Here is a 20,202-nt window from a genome sequence, read left to right as displayed (position 1 = left end):
AGGCTCCGGACGCACAGGCTCAGTGGCCATGGCTGACGGGCCTAGGAGCTCTGCGGCATGCTGGATCTTCCCGGACCAGGTCACAAACCCGTGTCCCCTGTATCAGCAGGCGGACTCTCAACAACTGCACCACCAGGGAAGCCCCTATTTGTTGTTTTTTAAGGAACCTCCATACTGTTCTCCATAGTGGCTGTATCAACTTACATTCCCCCCAACAGTGCAAGAGGGTTCCCTTTTCTCCACAACCTCTCCAGCATTTATTGTTTGCAGATTTTCTGATGATGCCCATTCTGACCAGAGTGAGGTGATACCACAATGTAGTTTTGATTTGCATTTCTCTAATGATTAGTGATGTTGAGCATTCTTCATGTGTTTGTTGACAATCTGTATATCTTCTTTGGAGAAATACCTATTTAAGTCTTCTGCCCATTTTTCGATTGGGTTGTTTTTTAGTTGTTATTGAGCTGCATTAGCTGCTTGTAAATTTTGGAGATTAATCCTTTGTCAGTTGCTCCATTTCCAAATATTTCCTCCTGTTCTGAGGGTTATCTTTTGGTCTTGTTTATGGTTTCCTTTGCTGTGCAAAAGCTTTTAAGTTTCATTAGGTGCCATTTGTTTATTTTTGTTTTTATTTCCATTTCTCTAAGAGATGGGTCAAAAAGGATCTTGCTGTGATTTATGTCATAGAGTGTTCTGCCTATGTTTTCCTCTAAGAGTTTGATAGGGTCTGGCCTTACATTTAGGTCTTTAATCCATTTTGAGTTTATTTTTGTGTATGGTGTTAGGGAGTGTTCTACTTTCATACTTTTACATATACCTGTCCAGTTTTCCCAGCACCACTTATTGAAGAGGCTGTCTTTTCTCCACTGTATTTTCTTGCCTCCTTTATCAAAGATAAGGTGACCATATGTGCGTGGCTTTATCTCTGGGCTTTCTAATCAGTTCCATTGATCAATATTTCTGTTTTTGTGCCAGTACCTTACTCTCTTGATTATGGTAGTTTTGTAGTATAGTCTGAAGTCAGGGAGCCTGACTCCTCCAGCTCCGTTTTTTGTTCTCATGATGGCTTTGAGTATTCGGAGTCTTTTTTATATCCAAACAAATTGTGAAATTTTTTATTCTAGTTCTGTGAAAAATGCCACTGGTAGTTTGATTGAGATTGCATTGAATCTGTAGATTGCTTTGGGTAGTAGAGTCATTTTCACAATGTTGATCCTTCCAGTCCAAGAGCATGGTATATCTCTCTATCTAACTGTATCATCTTTAGTTTCTTTCATCAGTGTCATAATTTTCTTCATACAGCTCTTTTGTCTCCTTAGGTAGGTTTATTCCTAGACATTTAATTGTTTCTGTTGCAATGGTAAATGGGAGTGTTTACTTAATTTCACTTTCAGATTTTCATCATTAGTGTATAGGAATGCAAGAGATATCTGTGCATTAATTTTTTATACTTCTACTTTACCAAATTCATTGACTAGCTCTACTAGTTTTCTGGTAGCATCTTTAGGATTCTCTATGTATAGTACCATGTCATCTGCAAACACTGACAGCTTTACTTCTTTTCTGATTTGGATTCCTTTTATTTCTTTTCTTCTCTGATTGCTGTGGCTAAAATTTCCAAAACTATGTTGAATAAGAGTGGTGAGAGTGGGCAACCTTGTCTTGTTCCTGATCTTAGTGGAAATGGTTTCAGTTTTTCACCATTGAGGACGATGTTGGCTATGTGTTTGTCATATATGACCTTTATTATGTTGAGGAAATTTCCCTCTATGCCTCTTTCTGCAGGGTTTTTATCATAAATGAGTGTTGAATTTTGTTGAAAGTTTTCTCTGCATTTATTGAGATGATCATATGGTTTTTCTCCCTCAGTTTTTTAATATGGTGTAACACATTAATTGATTTGCATATATTGAAGAATCCTTGCATTCCTGGAATAAACCCCACTTGAACATGGTATATGATTCTTCCAGGATACTGTTCCATGACCACTTGAGAAAATGTGTATTCTGTTGGTTTTGGATGGAATGTCCTATAATTATCCATTAAGTCCATCTTGTTTAATGTATCATTTAAAGCTTGTGTTTCCTTATTTATTTTCATTTTGGATGATATGTCCATTGGTGAAAGTGGGGTGTTAAAGTCCCCTACTATGATTGTCTTACTGTTGATTTCTGCTTTTATGGCTGTTAGAGTTTTCCTTATGTATTGTGGTGCTCCTATGTTGAGTGCATAAATATTTATAATTGTTATATCTTCTTCTTGCATCAATCCCTTGATCATTATGTAGTGTCCTTCTTTGTCTCTTCTAATAGTCTTTATTTTAAAGTCTATTTTGTCTGATATGAGAATTGCTACTCCAGCTTTTTTTTGATTTCCATTTGCATGGCATATCTTTTTCCATCCCCTCACTTTCACTCTGTATATATCCCTAAGTCTGAAGTGGGTCTCTTGTAGACAGCATATATAAGGGTCTTGTTTCTGTATCCATTCAGCCAGTCTGTGTCTTTTGGTGGGAGCATTTAATCAATTTACATTTAAGGTAATTATCAATATGTATGTTCCTATTCCCATTTTCTTAATTGTTTTGGGTTTGTTATTGTATGTCTTTTCATTCTCTTGTGTTCCTTGCCTAGAGAAATTCCCTTAGCATTTGTTGTAAAGCTGGTTTTGTGGTGTTGAGCTCTCTCAGCTTTTGCTTGTCTGTGAAGGTTTCAATTTCTCCATCAAATCTGAATGAGATCCTTGCTGGGTAGAGTAATCTTGATTGTAGGTTTTTCTCCCTCATCACTTTAAATATGTCCTGCCACTCCCTTCTGGCTTGCAGAGTTTCTGCTGAAAGATCAGCTGTTATCCTGATGGGGATTCCCTTGTGTGTTATTTGTATTTTTTCCCTTGTTGCTTTTAATGTGTTTTCTTTGTATTTAATTTTTGGTAGTTTGATTAATATGTGTTGTGGCATTTTTCTCCTTGGATTTATCCTGTATGGGACTCTCTGTGCTTCCTGGACATGATTAACTATTTCCTTTCACATATTAGGGAAGTTTTCAACTCTAACCTCTTCAAATATTTTCTCAGTCCCTTTCTTTTTCTCTTCTTCTTCTGGGACCCCTATAATTCGAATGTTCTTGCATTTAATATTGTCCCAGAGGTCTCTGAGACCTTCCTCAGTTCTTTTCATTCTTTTTTCTTTATTCTGCTCTGCAGTAGTTATTTCCACTACTTTATTTTCCAGGTCACTTATCCGTTCTTCTGCCTCAGTTATTCTGCTATTGATCCCTTCTAGAGTATTTTTAATTTCATTTATTGTGTTGTTCATCGTTACTTGTTTCCTCTTTAGTTCTTCTAGGTCCTTGTTAAATGTTTCTTGCATTTTCCCTATTCTATTTCCAAGATTTTTGATCAGCTTTATTATCATTATTCAGAATTCTTTTTCAGGTAGACTGCCTATTTCCTCTTCATTTGTTAGGTCTGGTTGTTTGTTGCCTTGCTCCTTCATCTGCTATGTGTTTTTCTGTCTTCTCATTTTACTTATCTTACTGTGCTTTGGGTCTCCTTTTTGCAGGTTGCAGGTTCGTTGTTCCCATTGTTTTTGGTGTCTCTCCCCAGTGGCTACTGCTGGTTCAGTGGGTTGTGTCAGCTTCTTGGTGGTTAGGACTAGTGCCTGTGCTCTGTGGATGAGGCTGTATCTTGTCTTTCTTGTGGGCAGCTCCACATATGGTCGTGTGTTTTGGGGTGTCTGTGGTCTTATTATGATTTTAAGCAGCCTCTCTGCTAATGGATGGGGTTGTGTTCCTCTCTTGCTAGTTGTTTGGCATAAGGTGTCCCACACTTTAGCTTGCTGTTTGTTGAGTGAATCTGGGTCTTCGTGTTAAGATGGATATCTCTCGGAGATTTTCACCATTTGATATTATGTTGAGCTGTGAGGTCTCTTGTGGACCAGTGTCCTGACGTTGGCTCTCCCACCTCAGTGTCACTGCCCTGATGCCTGGTTGGAGCACCAAGAGGTTTTCATCCACATGGCTCAGAGTAAAAGGGAGAAAAAATAGAAAGAAAGAAAGAGCACAAAATAAAATAAAATAAAACATAATTATTAAGAAAAAAATTTTTAAGTAAAAAAAAAAAAAAAAAGGATGTACAGAACCCTAGGACAAATGGTGAAAGCAAAGCTATACAGACAAAATCTCACACAGAAGCATACACATACACACTCCCAAAAAGAGGAAAAGGGGAAAAAATAATATATCTTGCTCCCAAAGTCCACCTCCTCAATTTGGGATGATTCATTGTCTATTCAGGTATTCCATAGATGCAGGGTACATCAAGTTGATTGTGGAGATTTAATCCACTGCTTCTGAGGCTGTTGGGAGAAATTTCCCTTTCTCTTCTTTGTTTACACAGCTCCCCGGGTTCAGCTTTGGATTTGGCCCTGCCTCTGTGTGTAGGTCGACTGAGGGCGTCTGTTCTTTGCTCAGACAGGACGGCGCTAAAGGAGCAGCTAATTTGGGGTCTCTGGCTCACTCAGGCCGGGGAGAGGGCTGGGTACGGATACAGAGCAAGCCTGCGGCGGCAGAGGCCAGCGTGACATTGCAGCAGCCTCAGGCGTGCCATGTGTTCTCCTGGGGAAGTTGTTGCTGTATCACGGGACCCCGGCAGTGGTGGGCTGCACAGGCTCCCCAGGAGTGGAAGTGTGGATAGTGACCTGTGCTCACACACAGGCTTCTTGGTGGCTGCAGCAGCAGCCCCAGCATCCCACGCCCGTCTCTGGGGTCCACACTGTTAGCCACGGCTCACACCCGTCTCTGGAGCTCCTTTAAGCAGAGCTCTTAATCCCCTCTCCTCGCTCACCAGAAAACAGTGGGAAGAAAAAGTCTCTTGCCTCTTCAGCAGCTCCAGACTTTTTCCTGGACTCCCTCCCGGCTAGCCGTGATGCACCAGCCCCCTTCAGGCTGTGTTCACACCGCCAACCCCAGTCCTCTCCTTGGGATCCCACCTCCGAAACCCGAGCCTCAGCTCCCAGCCCCGCCCGCCCCAGCTGGTGAGCAGACAAGCCTCTCGGGATGGTGAGTGCTGGTTGGCACCGATCCTCTGTGCAGGAATCTCTCTGCTTTGCCCTCCACACCCCTGTTGTTGTGCTCTCCCCTGTGGCTCTGAAGCTTCCCCCCTCTGCCACCCACAGTCTCTGCCTGCAAAGGGGCTTCCTAGTGTGTGGAAACCTTTCCTCCTTCACAGCTCCCACCCACTGGTGCAGGTCCCTTCCCTATTCTTTTGTCTCTGTTTTTTCTTTTGCCCTACCCAGGTCCGTGGAGTGTTTCTTGCCTTTTGGGAGGTCTGAGGTCTTCTGCCAGTGTTCAGTGGGTGTTGTATAGGAGCAGTTCCACGTGTAGATGTATTTCTGATGTATCTGTGGGGAGGAAGGTGATCTCCGTGTCTTACTCTTCCGCCATTTTCCTCAACTCCTGTTTAGGATTTATATTGTAAGGGGACTCAAATATGTACCATGAAAATAATAATACATGAGAATCTTAACAATGTATTTAGATTACTTTAGTGTTGTTCTACACATTATCCAATTAAATCTCTCTGATTTAATTCTGCTGAGATCAGCCTGATATGATGATCTCCATTTTATAGCAAGAACATTCATTCAAACTCAGAAAGTTTAAGTAAACTAGCAAACTGAGAAGCTAGAACTTAAACCTACAATTTTTGACTCACAGTCACAAACAACTCCTAGTTGTGAAAATAAATGCAAATTTTCCCTTTAGTATGATATAGTGCAGCACTGAACGAAACCTTAATTATCAATTATTCTCAGATTTGGCAAATCTTTCTGGAGAGGATATACAGTAAATATTTTTGGTTCTGCCAGATATACAGTTTGTTCAAATGCCCAATGCTACCATTGTTTTGCAGAAGCAGTCATAGACAATATGTAAAAGAATGTGTATAACAAAACTTTCTTTACAAAAACTGGCTACAGGCTGGATTTGGCCCATGGGTTATAGTTTACTGGTCCCTGATTTTGCCCCTAGTGTTATTTCTGAGAAGAAAACTGTTGTCTGCCTAGAGAGTTTATCAGACTTGTCCAAGCTGCTTCTGGATGGAGCCCTGAAATCTATTTTATTTTACTGCTTTTAATTCTAATATTTCTTTCTAAAGAACTATTTAATAATATCAGTCTAATTGACAAGATTTCTATCTTCCCCATCCCCAGCACTATAAGGTATAAATATTACTTTAATTGGTCTTTTTATGGTGTTCATGGAATTAGTTTAGGTAGTCAGTAATGTCTCAATTGTGCTGACGAAAGTTCACTGCTTATATCATTCTCTGGAGACTTCCAGACATCTAGTCCCTTGACTGTTGATTTGCCTTTCTTCAAGATTGTTCACTCTGTAAGATTGTAAAACAAAGTCTTTAATAAGAAAACTCCACAGCTATTGAATCTATTTAATTTTCAGAATAGCAACTAAGATGCTGAACAGATCACAGGAAATCTTAGAATTGTTCCTTGTATCTCCCTCAATCCCATGTTCCAGAGGAACTATGATTAATTTTAAATTGAGAAATGGTAAACTGATACTTAACATTAGAAATAAAACATCTATATAATTGTGCTAGGTAGTTTTTATTTCATCATTCTTTGAAAAAAAAGATGCAATTTATTTATATAGAATAGCATAATATAATATAAAACAATCAAATATTTTTCAAGTGCTTTTGATTTGTAATTCAATTATGGATTCTGCTAGCAACCTTAGTCAAAGGCCAACATTTTACTTCTACATCAGAGCCCTAAGATTTGATTTTTGAAAACCTATCTTTATTACATTTTCTGCTTCTAAAGGACGCTATGTTTTACATTAAAGTAGGCCAGTTTTGTTCCTTCACAGTGCTTGGAGTTTAAAATAGAAGATTAAAAACAAGATAGGAAACTTTTCTGTTTAGAGTTACCCCCCTTCCAACTCTGTGTGTGTGTGTGTGTGTGTGTGTGTGTGCATGTGCACACACGCATATGTGTATGTGTGTGTGTTCCGGACTTCAAATATTAACTATTTGTTAGCAATCCAACCACATCGTTTCAAGTTTGAATAAATTTTGATGACACGCATCCTTCCAATTTAGCTGATTTTTTCCTCATTGAGGAGGAAGTTGCATACCATTATACAACTCCTTTATACCCCAGAGGGAAACCGCAAATGAGCCTTGAGGTCTACTGTTTGTGTCTGTATTCTAGTTTTGCCATCTCTGCTATAATAAATAAGTTCTCATATGATCATATAGAGTTGAAACCCTGGTTGTTGCTATAGGGAGAATACAAATGAAGAATGAAACTGAATAACAGACAGTGGTAGTATTCCCCATTTGTAGCAGACTTAAAGTAAATATAAAGTTAAGGGGGGAAACCAGAAATTATTTCCCAATTATGTCCTAAGAATAACCTAATGTTGCATTGGTATTCAGAGATGGAAGAGCAAGCATATTGGTAACTACAGGAGAATAGTTTAGAAACTATGTATTTTGATAATCAAGTACGAAGGGTTATTGAAAAAGAAAGGGAAAAAAGGATTAGTCCTTTGTCCTTTGATATTTTGGAAATTCTTGTAAAACGTTTTTTAGAATATTTAGAATGATAAAATCAGATGAAGAAAAAAAAACCAAAGGAAAAAGAAAAAACTATAAATAAGGTAGAAAGAAATAAATGAAGTTTTATTAAACCGAAGCAAATTATGCCATGCTTACTGCATTACAGTTAAACAACATCTTGTCTCTATTTTCACATCCTTGATAGATTTCATCCTTTTGTAATCAAGAAAGTACATGTTTAAAGAAACTGATAAATGTTGAATTTAAGGGTGAAATGTTAACACCATTATAAGGTACAACTGACTTTCATTATAGTTAGATAAATTCTTAGTTTCCATCTCTGTGAAATGGTTATTTATATGGGCAATTAAAACCAACTTTGGCATACAATTTCATCAATGATCATCACGGTGCTGAGATATAAGATGCCATGAGAAATATTTATTGTTATGCTGTATCTTCATCCTAGGAAGAAGTAAGCTAGTTGAGTGAAGATTGATTTGCCATAATTAGTACTTACCTTTCTGTTAAATACTATGCTGAAGAAAGGGGAGAAGTATATGTTTTCTAACACAAAAAAGGTAGTACTTTTAGGGAATATGGATTCAAAATTGATTATACTTATTCTTTTCTTTTTTTCTTCATTCCTTGAGAGTCTTCCTACATTCGAATTTTTATAATGACACAAAAGGATTCTGTAAATACTGTTACAACCTACAGTTTTATATTAGAAGTATGTCAAATATTCATAATTTGTTGCATTTGGCCAAAGTCCATTTCAATTTCTAGATTAAAGAACAGGTTCATTGTACACCTTAAGCATCTTAGATGTTTTAAGCAGAATAGAGTTAGAATGAGTTTTTGAATATAAAAAAGTATTTTCCAAGTGAATTTTACCTTAGCAGATACATGCATTTTTATGTTAGTTTGGCTCTACTTTTTGGTGTAATCAACTAAAAAAAAAGTTAATTATATGAAAAGTAAAGTCTTTTTATAAAGCAGTAAGAAAACTGTCTTTTCTAAAGTTGCTCTTGAATTATCTTGAAAAGCAGCATCATTTCAAAACAAAGTACAGAATAAAGGGCCATGTACAAGATCTTCTAACTTAAAAGGTCTTCGAATACATATTCTTGGATCTGGAGAAACAGTCACATCTGTCTTTGATTATAGTTACATGGACAAATTTGAATTCTAGAGCTGTATTTAAAACATTTCAACATACACAATGATATTATGTTCCTGGAATATGGCACATGGTGGTTATTTTTAACGTAATTATAGATGTCTGAAATAAATTATTAAAAAGAAGACACTCATAGTAAAATCAGAAGTTCTCATGGTTTGTCATGTTTATCTAAGAAAATTCAAAATAAACTATTTGAATAAAGATTTCTGTTTGTTTCACAATTGTTCAAATTAACTTTACAGAAACTTTGGTTTAATTGCTGAAATGTTTAGTTTCTTTATTGACATTGTGCTTCTAAATTGTTAGACATTAAAGTGAATGAGAAAATGAGTGGTTTTTTGAGGCGTTTATTTTAAAAGTATTAGAGGGATACCAATACAGGAAAAAAAATTGCTATGAATCTCTTTTCACAGTAGTCCTGGGTTCCTAGACATGTGAAGTTACAATCATTTTTAATCTGTGTATTCTTTTGTTACATTTTGAAGATTGTCTTAAACTTTACTACGATGGACCTATACAAAAGTAGTTTGTGCTGGTATGATTACATTGAAGTAAGAGATGGGTACTGGAGGAAATCACCTCTCCTTGGTAAGAGATTTTTTTGCCTCTTATGTGGCTATGCATGTAGTCTGTCTTGTCCAGAGACAATTCTTTCAAGAGTTATCTTAGTGTTTAAAATGTATGAGACCAACATTTTAATTTTTCTTATACTTTTTTCAATCACAGCAAAAATACTCACAGACAGATAGATAAATAGACAATTCATTGATTTAAACCAGCTTCAATTATGAGGTGGTATTTGGACCTGAACATAATGATTTAGAATAGCTTATAGTGAATAATCATCACATATTCTGTATTTTTAATTTTAAAATCAGAGTTTTAATGAGTAAACCAGATAAATTGTGTATTTGTGTGTGTATGTTGTTTTGCTTTGTTTGCTAAGGCAGTAGAGCATGAGCTGTTAGGTACACATTTGGTTTCTGGCTTCCTGCACCAAGGATACTGGTTCTTATTGTAGATGTCACAGTTTTGCTACTCAGGTTTTTGTGGCTGAGAAGGTGCATCTGTAGTTTGTGTCATAAATTGTAGCTCAGATTTGGTGCTCATGAAAGTATGCTACCAACATTTAACCACAGACCACATCACTAACTTACATGAGGCACTTTCTGTTGCCCTCTGTTTTACTTAAAGGTGAGAGCTGCTGTGAGCATGTGAGCATCTACTCTACTGATTTTTTTTTTTTGAGATTGTACTTCTATTTTTAGAAATAGCTTTACTCAGCTGTGTTTATGTGCCTACATATCTTTTCTTCTTAACATCTAAAACCTGCTGAATGGACACTGTTGTATTAAAGGTGACAGCAGCATTAGTAAGTCCAAGAGATCTGTAGAAATGCTTAAAAATAGGGAAAAATTAAGATTTGAGCTAATTTGATGTCAGTATGAAGAAAACATTGTCTTGAACATTTAGTTCCTTAGCCTAGATGAAGCAATTTGTAATATATTTATGTGTGTTCCAAAGAAAACATTTCATTAAACTCATATTGAAAAACCAGTTCTAAGACTGAAATATTGAGAACACTTTTTAGAGCACCATCAGCATTACACACTGCAGGGTGTAATGGCCTAACAGACTGGCTTAGTTTGACTACAAGGTTCCTGTGGAAAGCTTTCCCCACTAGTTCCTCTGAGACCTTGTTCCTCAGAGTGTAGCTGTCACACTGGCAGCATCAGAATCAGTTAGAAGGTTAGAAGTGTGGAAATGCAGGTCCCACTCCGTACCTTCTGAACCGGAGACTGCATTTTGACAGACTCCATGGCAATTCATATGCACATTATAGCTTTTTCTCTTTTAGTCAGGTTACTTTCTTCCAGTTTCCTTTTTTAAAGAATTGAAGTATAGTTGATTTACAGTGTTGTGTAAGTTTCAGGTGTACAGCAAAGTGGTTCAGATATAGATATAGATATATATTCTTTTTTCAGATTATATTCCATTACAGGTTATTACAAAGTTTTGAATATGGTTTCCTGTGCTTTACAGTAAATCCTTTTTGTTTATCTATTTTATATATAGTAGTTTGTATCTGTTAATCTCATACTCCTAATTATCCCTCTCCCCTTCCCTTTCCCACACATTACAGTTTAAGGGACATTGCTCTATTTTACATGCCCCTAATTTACTTTGCCATTTAGGGAGACCTTTTTTCGCCTGCTATCTGTTAGTATGAATTTGTTTTAAGTTGACTGACATTTTTCATATACTAAAACTATGTATGACATCATTACCAAGGGCACACAAAAATGGATGACAATATATTATTCTTTGTGGAATTATTTCATGTGCATTGTCATATTTAACTTTCTGTCATCATATAAAATCTTAGAGCACAGTAGCAGATATACAGTAAGCAACGAATATTTGTGGAAAGTTGAAGGAGGGAAGAAGGAATGACAGGCAATGATATATTTGTTCAGTATTATACTTGCCTGTGGATAAACAATCAGAAAAAAATTAGAATTCATTATCAAGTCTTCTGATACTGTTTGCCATTCTGCCTACTACACTACATACTACAGCTTTATAGATGAGATGTATGTAGTAACATAAGATCCTTGGGCAGCCTATGGATTTCCCTGACAAGTCGCCATTGAACATGGCTAAACAAAGAACTATACTTTGAGCTGTCACTTCCCTACTACTGACTAAACTGAAAATTTGAAGCAGTTTTTCAGGATCACTTGTACTTTTTTCTGCTTTCCATAGAATAATATTCCCCACCTTGATATATCATGTGTCATTTTACAAATAGGACATGTTTTGAGCTAGCTGTTTCTTAATTCTACAGATAATGATACTGACATCAGTCATTTAATTTGAGAGTGATATGTTCCAATATTCCATAAATAAATATGAAGAGATTTATTTATCCACCTTTATTAAGTAAATATTAAGGAATAATTATGGCTGTAGTTCCTAGGGGTAGATACAGAAACCAAATCAGGTTTTATGCATGAAATTTGTAGCTAGTATGAAAAGCAATTAGAATATAAAGTCATATTTAGGAGTCTATTCTTCTATTTCTTTTAGGTAGATTCTGTGGGGAGAAATTGCCTGAAGTTCTTACCTCTACAGACAGCAGAATGTGGATTGAGTTTCGTAGCAGCAGTAACTGGGTGGGAAAGGGCTTCGCAGCGATCTATGAAGGTAAGTCACATTGAGTTTAGAGATGGCTTCTTCTTAGACCTCTAAACAGAAATATCCTTTCTCTCAATTTCATTAGAATGATATTGTAACTGTATTTTAATTACAAAATTTTCTAAACCTGTATTATAATGTTCATTATGATGATTTTAATAAAAATACTTGGTAAATTTAAACTGAAGAAACAAGCTGCTTTCTGGTACCAGTAATGTGGTAACATGTAAATGTACTCATCAGGGATGTGTGGGGGAAAAAAAACTCAATATAGAGATGTGTGGAAAACAACAGCAACCACAAATGGCAAAAGAGTTCTTAAACTTCGGTTGTTTTTTCATGACAACATTAAAATGTTATGAAGAAATTACCACTTCTCTTTGTGCTGAGTTTGTGTGTATTTGATGCCTGTACTGTGGAAATGCCTTGATAAAGGAAACTACACAGAAAGTAATTGTGCACAGTTCTGGAGCTTGCTTTGTCTAAATGAGAGAGTCAGCATTCAAGAAGAATTTACTAGAGGCTTTGTTCTATATGTATCTAAAACAGTAAACTGGCATTGTGCTTCCTGGCTTTAAAAACCTTCTTGCCAGATCGTGGGTAGAGAAGATTCTTCTTGCTCCTGCCTCTGCCAGCGCAGAAGTTTAGGCTATTTAGAAGACAGAAGATTTCTTCTTCTCTTAGACTTTTAAGAGAATGGAAGCATTTGTTTTAGAGATTGTGTGGTTGTGAAGAGTATGGTTTGGATGGAGCCACAGATGTTGAGCACGAGGCTCTCTCACAGCCAGAGGCCCAGGGAGTTTTGTGGAGCTTCTCTCCTGATCAGCTCCTCCACTGAGGTAAAAGACTTAAAGAAGAAGTTCAGAGAGTCAAAGAGGAAATTCACATAGAATAAATTAAAAAATCTCAAAAGGTTTTTAAAGTTTTTTAAAAATGCTTGTTTTTGTAAAAATGTGAATTAACAGTGATAAAAAATTATATATTCCTCTGCTGACTGTTATCTAATATTTATAGTTAAGTGGCTAGGTTTTTTTTTTAACCAACTAAATATTTACAACCAGCCAACCTTGATTTTTATAACCTGGTTTTTATGTACTCAGCTCCAGGCACCAAACTAAAATGTTATCTTAGAAGAAAATGAAAACGAAATGGTATGTCTAGGTTTATTTATTTGTTTATTTTTCTTTCCTCAGCTATCTGTGGAGGTGAGATACGTAAAAATGAAGGACAGATTCAGTCTCCTAATTATCCTGATGACTACAGGCCGATGAAAGAATGTGTATGGAAAATAGCAGTGTCAGAAGACTGCTATGTCGGGCTGACCTTTCAGGCCTTTGAGGTAAAGTTCTTCAGGCAGCCTTTGTGGGGCACATCCTCCATAAATGACAGTGCATTTAATGGGATCCTCATTAAAAAAGCAAAGAACTAGAGAATCAGCTTTTTCATCAACAAAGAAGCAAAGGATTGCCTATAAAATGCAACATCAAGAGCAAAAGAGGTTTTTTTTTTCTTCTTTCCTCTTACTGCAGACATTTTCAAGAAGATTAAAGTGAGTTTACATTATCTGTGCTTTTTGAATTAGAATGTTTGAAGTACTGTCAATAGTTTCTTTTGACAAATTCCCAGGCTTGTTTCACAAGAATGCTTGAAGAGTCCATTAAATAAAAAAACTTTTATTTCTCTTCTAAACTAAGACGTTAAAGGTAGATCATCTTTTTTTGTTGTTGTTACAGTGTAAATCCATTTTTCACCTTTTTATCATTTTTCAGAAAATTATTTATATCAAAAAACAGGGATTTAAATATTCTTAGGAGCTTTTGACTTCATCAAAAATATTTATTGGGGAAGAGATCAGCACCGACATTGTATTATTAGATGAGGGCAGAATAAACCAAAGGCCAGTCAGAATCCTGGAGCAAAGTCTGCATCTAAAACTACTGCACTAGCTAATGAGTCATTTTTGTGTAGTGGGGAGAACTGAGTGAGGGATTAGAAGCTAAGAGATATGGGAATTTGTCAAGAACTCCTGAGCATGTTTAAATTACAGAATCAGGCTAGAAATTGAGAGCCCAAGGTGGAGTAGGAAGGAATGATGAGGTGCTGGCAGTAGGTCCAGGAAAGAGTTAGAGATCCAGATGCCATTACTGGAGATTATTTCTTTACTGAAATTAGAAGGCTTACTTACTGTCCAAGTGATCAGAAGGCCGGTGTAGAGAACCCCATTCATTGCCAGGATGTGCTTGCCACTGAGTGTGGTGACTGTGTGGTGTCCCAGTCCCCATAGGAGGAGCCCCAGGGGAATCCAGGTGTTACTCAAAAGCGCAGAGAAACTCATACCCCGACCTGTAAACTGTGTAGCATATTTTTTGGTATTGTCTCTACCCCTTTGCTTGTACCTTTTAATTTTCAAGACATATTTCTTTTTAATCATGAAAAAACTCTCTTTTATGCTGTGATCATGATGTTTATGCCCCTGATCCCTTTGCATTTTTGGAAACCTTGGTTCCGAGATTATCTGATTCACATTTATTTTTAAATTTTATTGGATTGCAAACATTATTCAAATAGAACACTTTATTGTAAACAGTAAACTAAAATTGGGTAGGATTCACTTTTTAGACCAAAACAACTGGTTCGCTGAAAAATTATCTAATGACCACATTACATGTGTTAATATTTTGTGCTATTGCAAAAATTAAGATATGAACTGCCTTTCAATATATAATTCAATGTTTTATAGAATTCTATTATAGTAGTGATGTCAGCAAATACATTCATTCCATGGATCTAAAAACTGAGATGCAGAAATTGCTGGCTTAGTTGGTTTGCAGGGTTTTTTTGGTTTTCTGGGTTTTGTTTGTTTGTTTGTTTGTTTTGATATATCAATATAGTAAGAGTGATATTCTTCAAAAATAGGATAATGTAAGGACAAATAAGAAAGATTTACACCTCAGGCACTTAAAACCATGCCTGACACAGAGTAGTCATTTAATAAATACTTGTTGATTAAGTGAATGAATAAGTTATTGCTAAGCTTTGGAAATGAGGTAGAGTCATGTCACAGTTTGGCTGATAGTACATTTTATTTATTATCTCTAGTTTCCTGTCCTTTCTTCATTTTGCTTTATTTCCTTATGTTTTTCCTCCTTTATTTATATGCTGGACATATTTGAATGTCTAGTAGGCCTCTCATCTTTAAGTGACTAACATCAAGCCTTTGACTGTCTTGTTTTACTCACACTAACCCCCTCACCTTCAGTCTTCTCTATTTCAATATTTAGTGTTTCAGTATGTCACTATTTACTCAAGGAATATCCCTATTCCACTTTTTGTCTTAAACCCCAAGGCTAATTAATCAGCATATTCCATTTGCTCTGTCTTCAAAATATACCACATACATGACCACTTTATATCTACTTTCTGGCCACCACTGTTCTAATCACTGCCTCTTGCTTTGGAACTTTGGTGAGCTCTTCACATCTCTACACTTGCCCTACATATCCTGATATCCACACAACAGCTAGGATGATACTTTCACAATGTAATTTATATCAAACACTCCTCTGCTTAAAGTTTTATTAAACACTACTCCCCATGTGCCTCATGGAGAAAATCTTTGTGTTAGACTTTCAGGCGTGCGTTATAATGCTGTTGGCCATGAATTCACTGTTAATGAATTGGAATATCTGTGAAGGTACCTTTAAACAGAAACACACATAAAGCAAGGATAAGTATTGATTTGATGACAAAAATTTTGTGACCAGAAGCTCTCAGAAACCTAACTCTGTATTTCTCCAGGAGCCATGAATCAGTATTCACTAACTCAGTGTTTTCAGTGACTTTGTTGAACTCAACTACTGCTAATACTGAGAATCAACTGTATATATTTTTAATTTGGTCTAGTGGTCATTAGGTGGTTTGTTTCAGTTACTCAGTTATCTGTTTATATCAATTTGTTTTTGTTTACATAACATATTTTCAATATACAGCTTATGTGTTTTATATTTAAAATGTATAATTTAAAAAAAGATCTTCACTATTTCTCAGTGTTTTGTGTCTTTCTCTGACAAAACTGTTTTTATTCACTGATATCAGTCTTCGACTTTTTCAAACATTTTCTATTTTTGTAATGCTTATTCCCTATGTCACTCTCTCCCTTTTCAGATAAAAGGGTCCTTAAGATAAGCTAGTTCTGTTGAAATCTACTATAAAGAACTTACTGGCTGTTCATTATTTATGCCTTTCTGTGAATTTATGTCATGAATATTCACCTCTCCTAATGCTACTTAGATTTTAATGTAAGTACAGAAAGAAATCTGAACAAGTGCTTTTGTTAATGAGGGTAATAGACTCCTAATATTTCTGTAATCATCACCTTTGGGAAGATTTTTCTTCTCTAGCAGTTACTGGTATGTTGACTCTTAAGACCAATACTGAAGTGAGTTTCTACATGAATGTAGATAATGTCTAAAATCATTTTGAAGAACTCGTCTTCTCTTCAGCAGTGGTATTTGTAAAAAAAGCCTCTATACTACTATTTCACTTGAGAACTTTCAGTATGCAGAAATACATAAGAGAAAAAGTTGGGAAGACTTTATAGTACAACTTCAAAGAAATGTCAGTAAAGCAGGAAATAAGTGAAATAAACCCAGAGCTTAATTATGTTTAATTAAAATCCTTATATACATTTATTTAAGTGGGATTACATTTGAGGTACTTATCAATATTTCTACACACTGTGATTTGGTTATACGTTCCTTTTGAAAACCATAGTATATAATAGTCTTTCCCATTATTACTAGCAACATTCTAAACTACATACAAAAGTTTTTTATCTTGGCACAGTTGACCCTTGAACAGCACAGGTTTGAACTGCAGGGGTCCACTTATATGTAGACTTTTAAAAATAAATATAGTACCTGTTACTTTCATTTTACAGATCTTTAAGCATGGGGGAAAGTTTGTGTTTGATTAGAGATCACAATATATGGAATCAGAAGAATTAGGGTTTAAGTGGTGAACCTCTCCAAACTATTTCAGCATCCTTCCCTTGGGTGAGTCATTTATCAGTTGTTTTGTTTTTGAGGCAGAGATAGCAGTTGGTGGTTTTTCAACTGTGCTGGGTTGGCACCCCTAACCCCTACATTGTTCAAGGGTCAACTGTACTTTGTGAATTACCTGATTAAGCGTAATCCTTTAATTCCTTTAAATATTTTATATTCGTTTAAGTTAAGTAGACTAGTCTTTGTGAATGAAGTAGGAAACCAAGATAAGATCTTAATTAGTTAATATTTTAATGCTTGCCCTGCACTATTTTTGGATATTTGGCTAAGAATATATATTGGTTAATGACTATATAAGAGAATATGACTATATAAGAGCTACTATATAAGGTAGCTCTTCAGAATTATAGTTTAAGTTATCATTCTGCTCTGAAAGATTAGATTAAATAAACTTGCCCAAGGTCACACATTTCTTAATTGGTAGACTGAGTGATACCAATTCCTTTGCCTGGCACTCTTACACCAAGGTCTTGGTAGCAAAATGAGGCATCTAATTATCCTATGGCAATAAATTCTTTCTTATCATAACTATTGTCATTTGTACATTTGAGTTGTTTAATCAATAAAAGCCTGTCAGTCAGGGACATGTCTGTTTATTCATCACTGTTTATATACTATCAAGTATATATTTATTATCTGGTCATCATAGTTTTTAGTAAATATTTATTAAATTTACGAGTTAAAAATAATTGTGGGGGCTTCCCGGGTGGCACAGTGGTTGAGAGTCCGCCTGCCGATGCAGGGGACACGGGTTCGTGCCCTGGTCCGGGAAGATCCCACATGCCGCGGAGCAGCTGGGCCCGTGAGCCATGGCCGCTGAGCCTGCGCGTCCAAAGCCTGTGCTCCACAATGAGAGAGGCCACGACAGTGAGAGGCACGTGTACCGCAAAAAACATACAAACAAAAATTGTGTCATGAAGGAAAAAAAATCAAATGGCAACATTGAGAAACTTGAATCATATAAAAATAGACCTAACCCAGACTTATGGTTTTGATTTTCACATGGTTGAGCATTTTTTTCTCCTCCATTTCTGAGCTCTAATTTCATACGTATCAATATTCATTAAATATTAAATAGTAATAATAAAACTAATACTAATTAATAAAATATTAAATATGACAGTGGTACATTTTAAAATAATCATCTATTAACCTTTCATCCTTTTTATTTAAAATTCCTTTTGTCATAGCATTTATTACTTAAATTTACTGTATTTTTCTCATTATTAAAATTAATTTATTTTTAATAATAAATGCTAATCTTGATTGTTTTTGTTAGTCATACTTTTCTTTAACATTTTACCCCAAAGCAAAAAATAATGACTTAGCATTGTTCCAAATGTATAGAATTTTAAGTTATATTATCTATAAAAGTTAAATCATTTATGGTGTTGATAGTATGAATTATATTTTGAAATTACATTCTAACACTCATAGAAGACTATTTTTATTATGGTAAAATAGAAATAACATAAAATTTACCATCTTAACTATTTTTTAAGTGTATAACACAGTAGTGTTAAGTACATTCACATTGTTGTGTAATCAACCTCCAGAACAGTTTTCATCCTGCAAGACTGAAACTCTTTACCCAGTAAGCAACAACTTCCCATTTCCCCCTCCCCCCAGCCCCTGGCAATCACTCTTCTGCTTTATGTCTCTTTGAATTTGACTATTCTAGGTACCTCATGTAAGTGAAATCATACAATGTTTCACTTTTCGTGTGACTTATTTTTTATTTCACTTAGTGTAATATCCTCAAGGTTCATCCATGTTATATCACTTGAAAGGATTTCCTTCCTTTTTATAGCTAATATCCCATTTTATGTATAGACCACATTCTGCTTATCCATTCATCCACTATGGACATTTGGCTTGCTTCCACCCCTTGGCTATTATGGATAATGCTGATATGAACATGGATGTACAAGTATCTCTCCAAGACCCTGCTTTCAATTTTCCAAATATAATACCCAGAAGTGGAATTGCTGAATCATATGGTAATTTTATTTTCAATTTTTCAGAGAGTATGGGAGAGCTTTTACTGACCCTATTACCTAGAAACTTTGGAGTTTTCAGAGGTTTTTACAAATAAGTGTGTATTTCAGTAGATGTTTTTGCAATGTTATATTTATTTGGAAATTTGATTGTAAAATGAAAGCAAAGTGTGTGAATGGCCCCTGAGCCTGGGTATGGTATCTTGCTCCAGGGCTGACATTCCTTCAGTCTTATAGCTCTCCCACATGCAATGACCACAAAGCTCTACACTGGTTGGCAGTGTTAGAATGAGAGGCTGACTACTTTAGGTTACTTTTAATTGATTTTAGTTCTTGCTAAGTAAAATAACTCAGCTTTCTGATGCTTCCTCTCTAACCTGCCAGTAAAGACATGGACCCCCCCCCCCCCACTTAGTAATGAAATGTAATATTAATCCCTTCTGGCTAAGCTTTGTATTTATTCTTTCTTCCTTGTGTATTTGGATTTACTTCCAATATCATTTATATATCAGTTTTCTAAAAAAATCTTCAGAGCTTAATGTCACTTTCACTGTTTTCTCTATATACATATTAGGTCTCTTTACGTTATGATAAACTTGCCACATTCCTATATGGTTTGTGTTCTGATTACCTTAAAGTCTGTAATAAATCAGCATTATCATTACCAAACATATTTATTACATGTCCACGCTTTAAATCTAGAAGACACTGTTTTTCCTTTTCTTTTTTTTATGAATTACTGACTTTGGTGTTCTTTTTCTCATGGTACCTAAGGTTACTGGCATAACATCAATTAACTTATCCACTTTTTAGCTTCAACCATATTTATTTCTTCAACTATATTTATACTAATTGATAAAGTAATTGATACTGCTGGAGAAAATATTACACAAATAACATAAATAAAATAACTAAAACTCTCATTTGTGCTCACCATCATTACTGTCATGTGGATGTAGTTGAAGAGGTATAATTATAAGTAACACCAATAGAGAAGATTTATTGCTGGTATTGCAGATTTAGTGCTGGTATTGCAATTAGGATTAATATAATTAAACTGGAAAAACTTGTAAACAAAGATCATGGAGGTCATTGATATGATATGTAGGTCAACAACCATGACATTAACCGTGTGAGACTACAGTGACTACAGTGTATATTTCTATTGTTT

The 20,202-nt window shown here is 35.6% G+C and overlaps 1 protein-coding gene across 2 annotated transcripts in view; it reads left to right on the top strand.

Annotated features, from left to right (window-relative positions):
* The window catches only part of TLL1 (tolloid like 1), a gene marked incomplete at both ends in the record, with an annotated part of 266,853 nt that overhangs the window by 180,820 nt on the left and 65,831 nt on the right, over positions 1-20,202 (top strand). For both annotated transcript variants that reach the window (XM_079702857.1, XM_079702856.1), the window contains 3 exons: positions 9,259-9,361; positions 11,864-11,980; positions 13,165-13,310. In XM_079702857.1, coding sequence (XP_079558983.1) covers positions 9,259-9,361; positions 11,864-11,980; positions 13,165-13,310 — 366 coding nt within the window. The remainder of the gene's footprint in view (positions 1-9,258; positions 9,362-11,863; positions 11,981-13,164; positions 13,311-20,202) is intronic.

Source organism: Hyperoodon ampullatus, assembly GCF_949752795.1.
Source record: "Hyperoodon ampullatus genome assembly, chromosome: 1".
In the NCBI taxonomy this organism is placed as follows: domain Eukaryota; kingdom Metazoa; phylum Chordata; class Mammalia; order Artiodactyla; family Ziphiidae; genus Hyperoodon; species Hyperoodon ampullatus.
The sequence above is the reverse complement of the archived record's forward strand: the minus strand, read 5'-3'. Positions and strand labels throughout refer to the sequence as shown.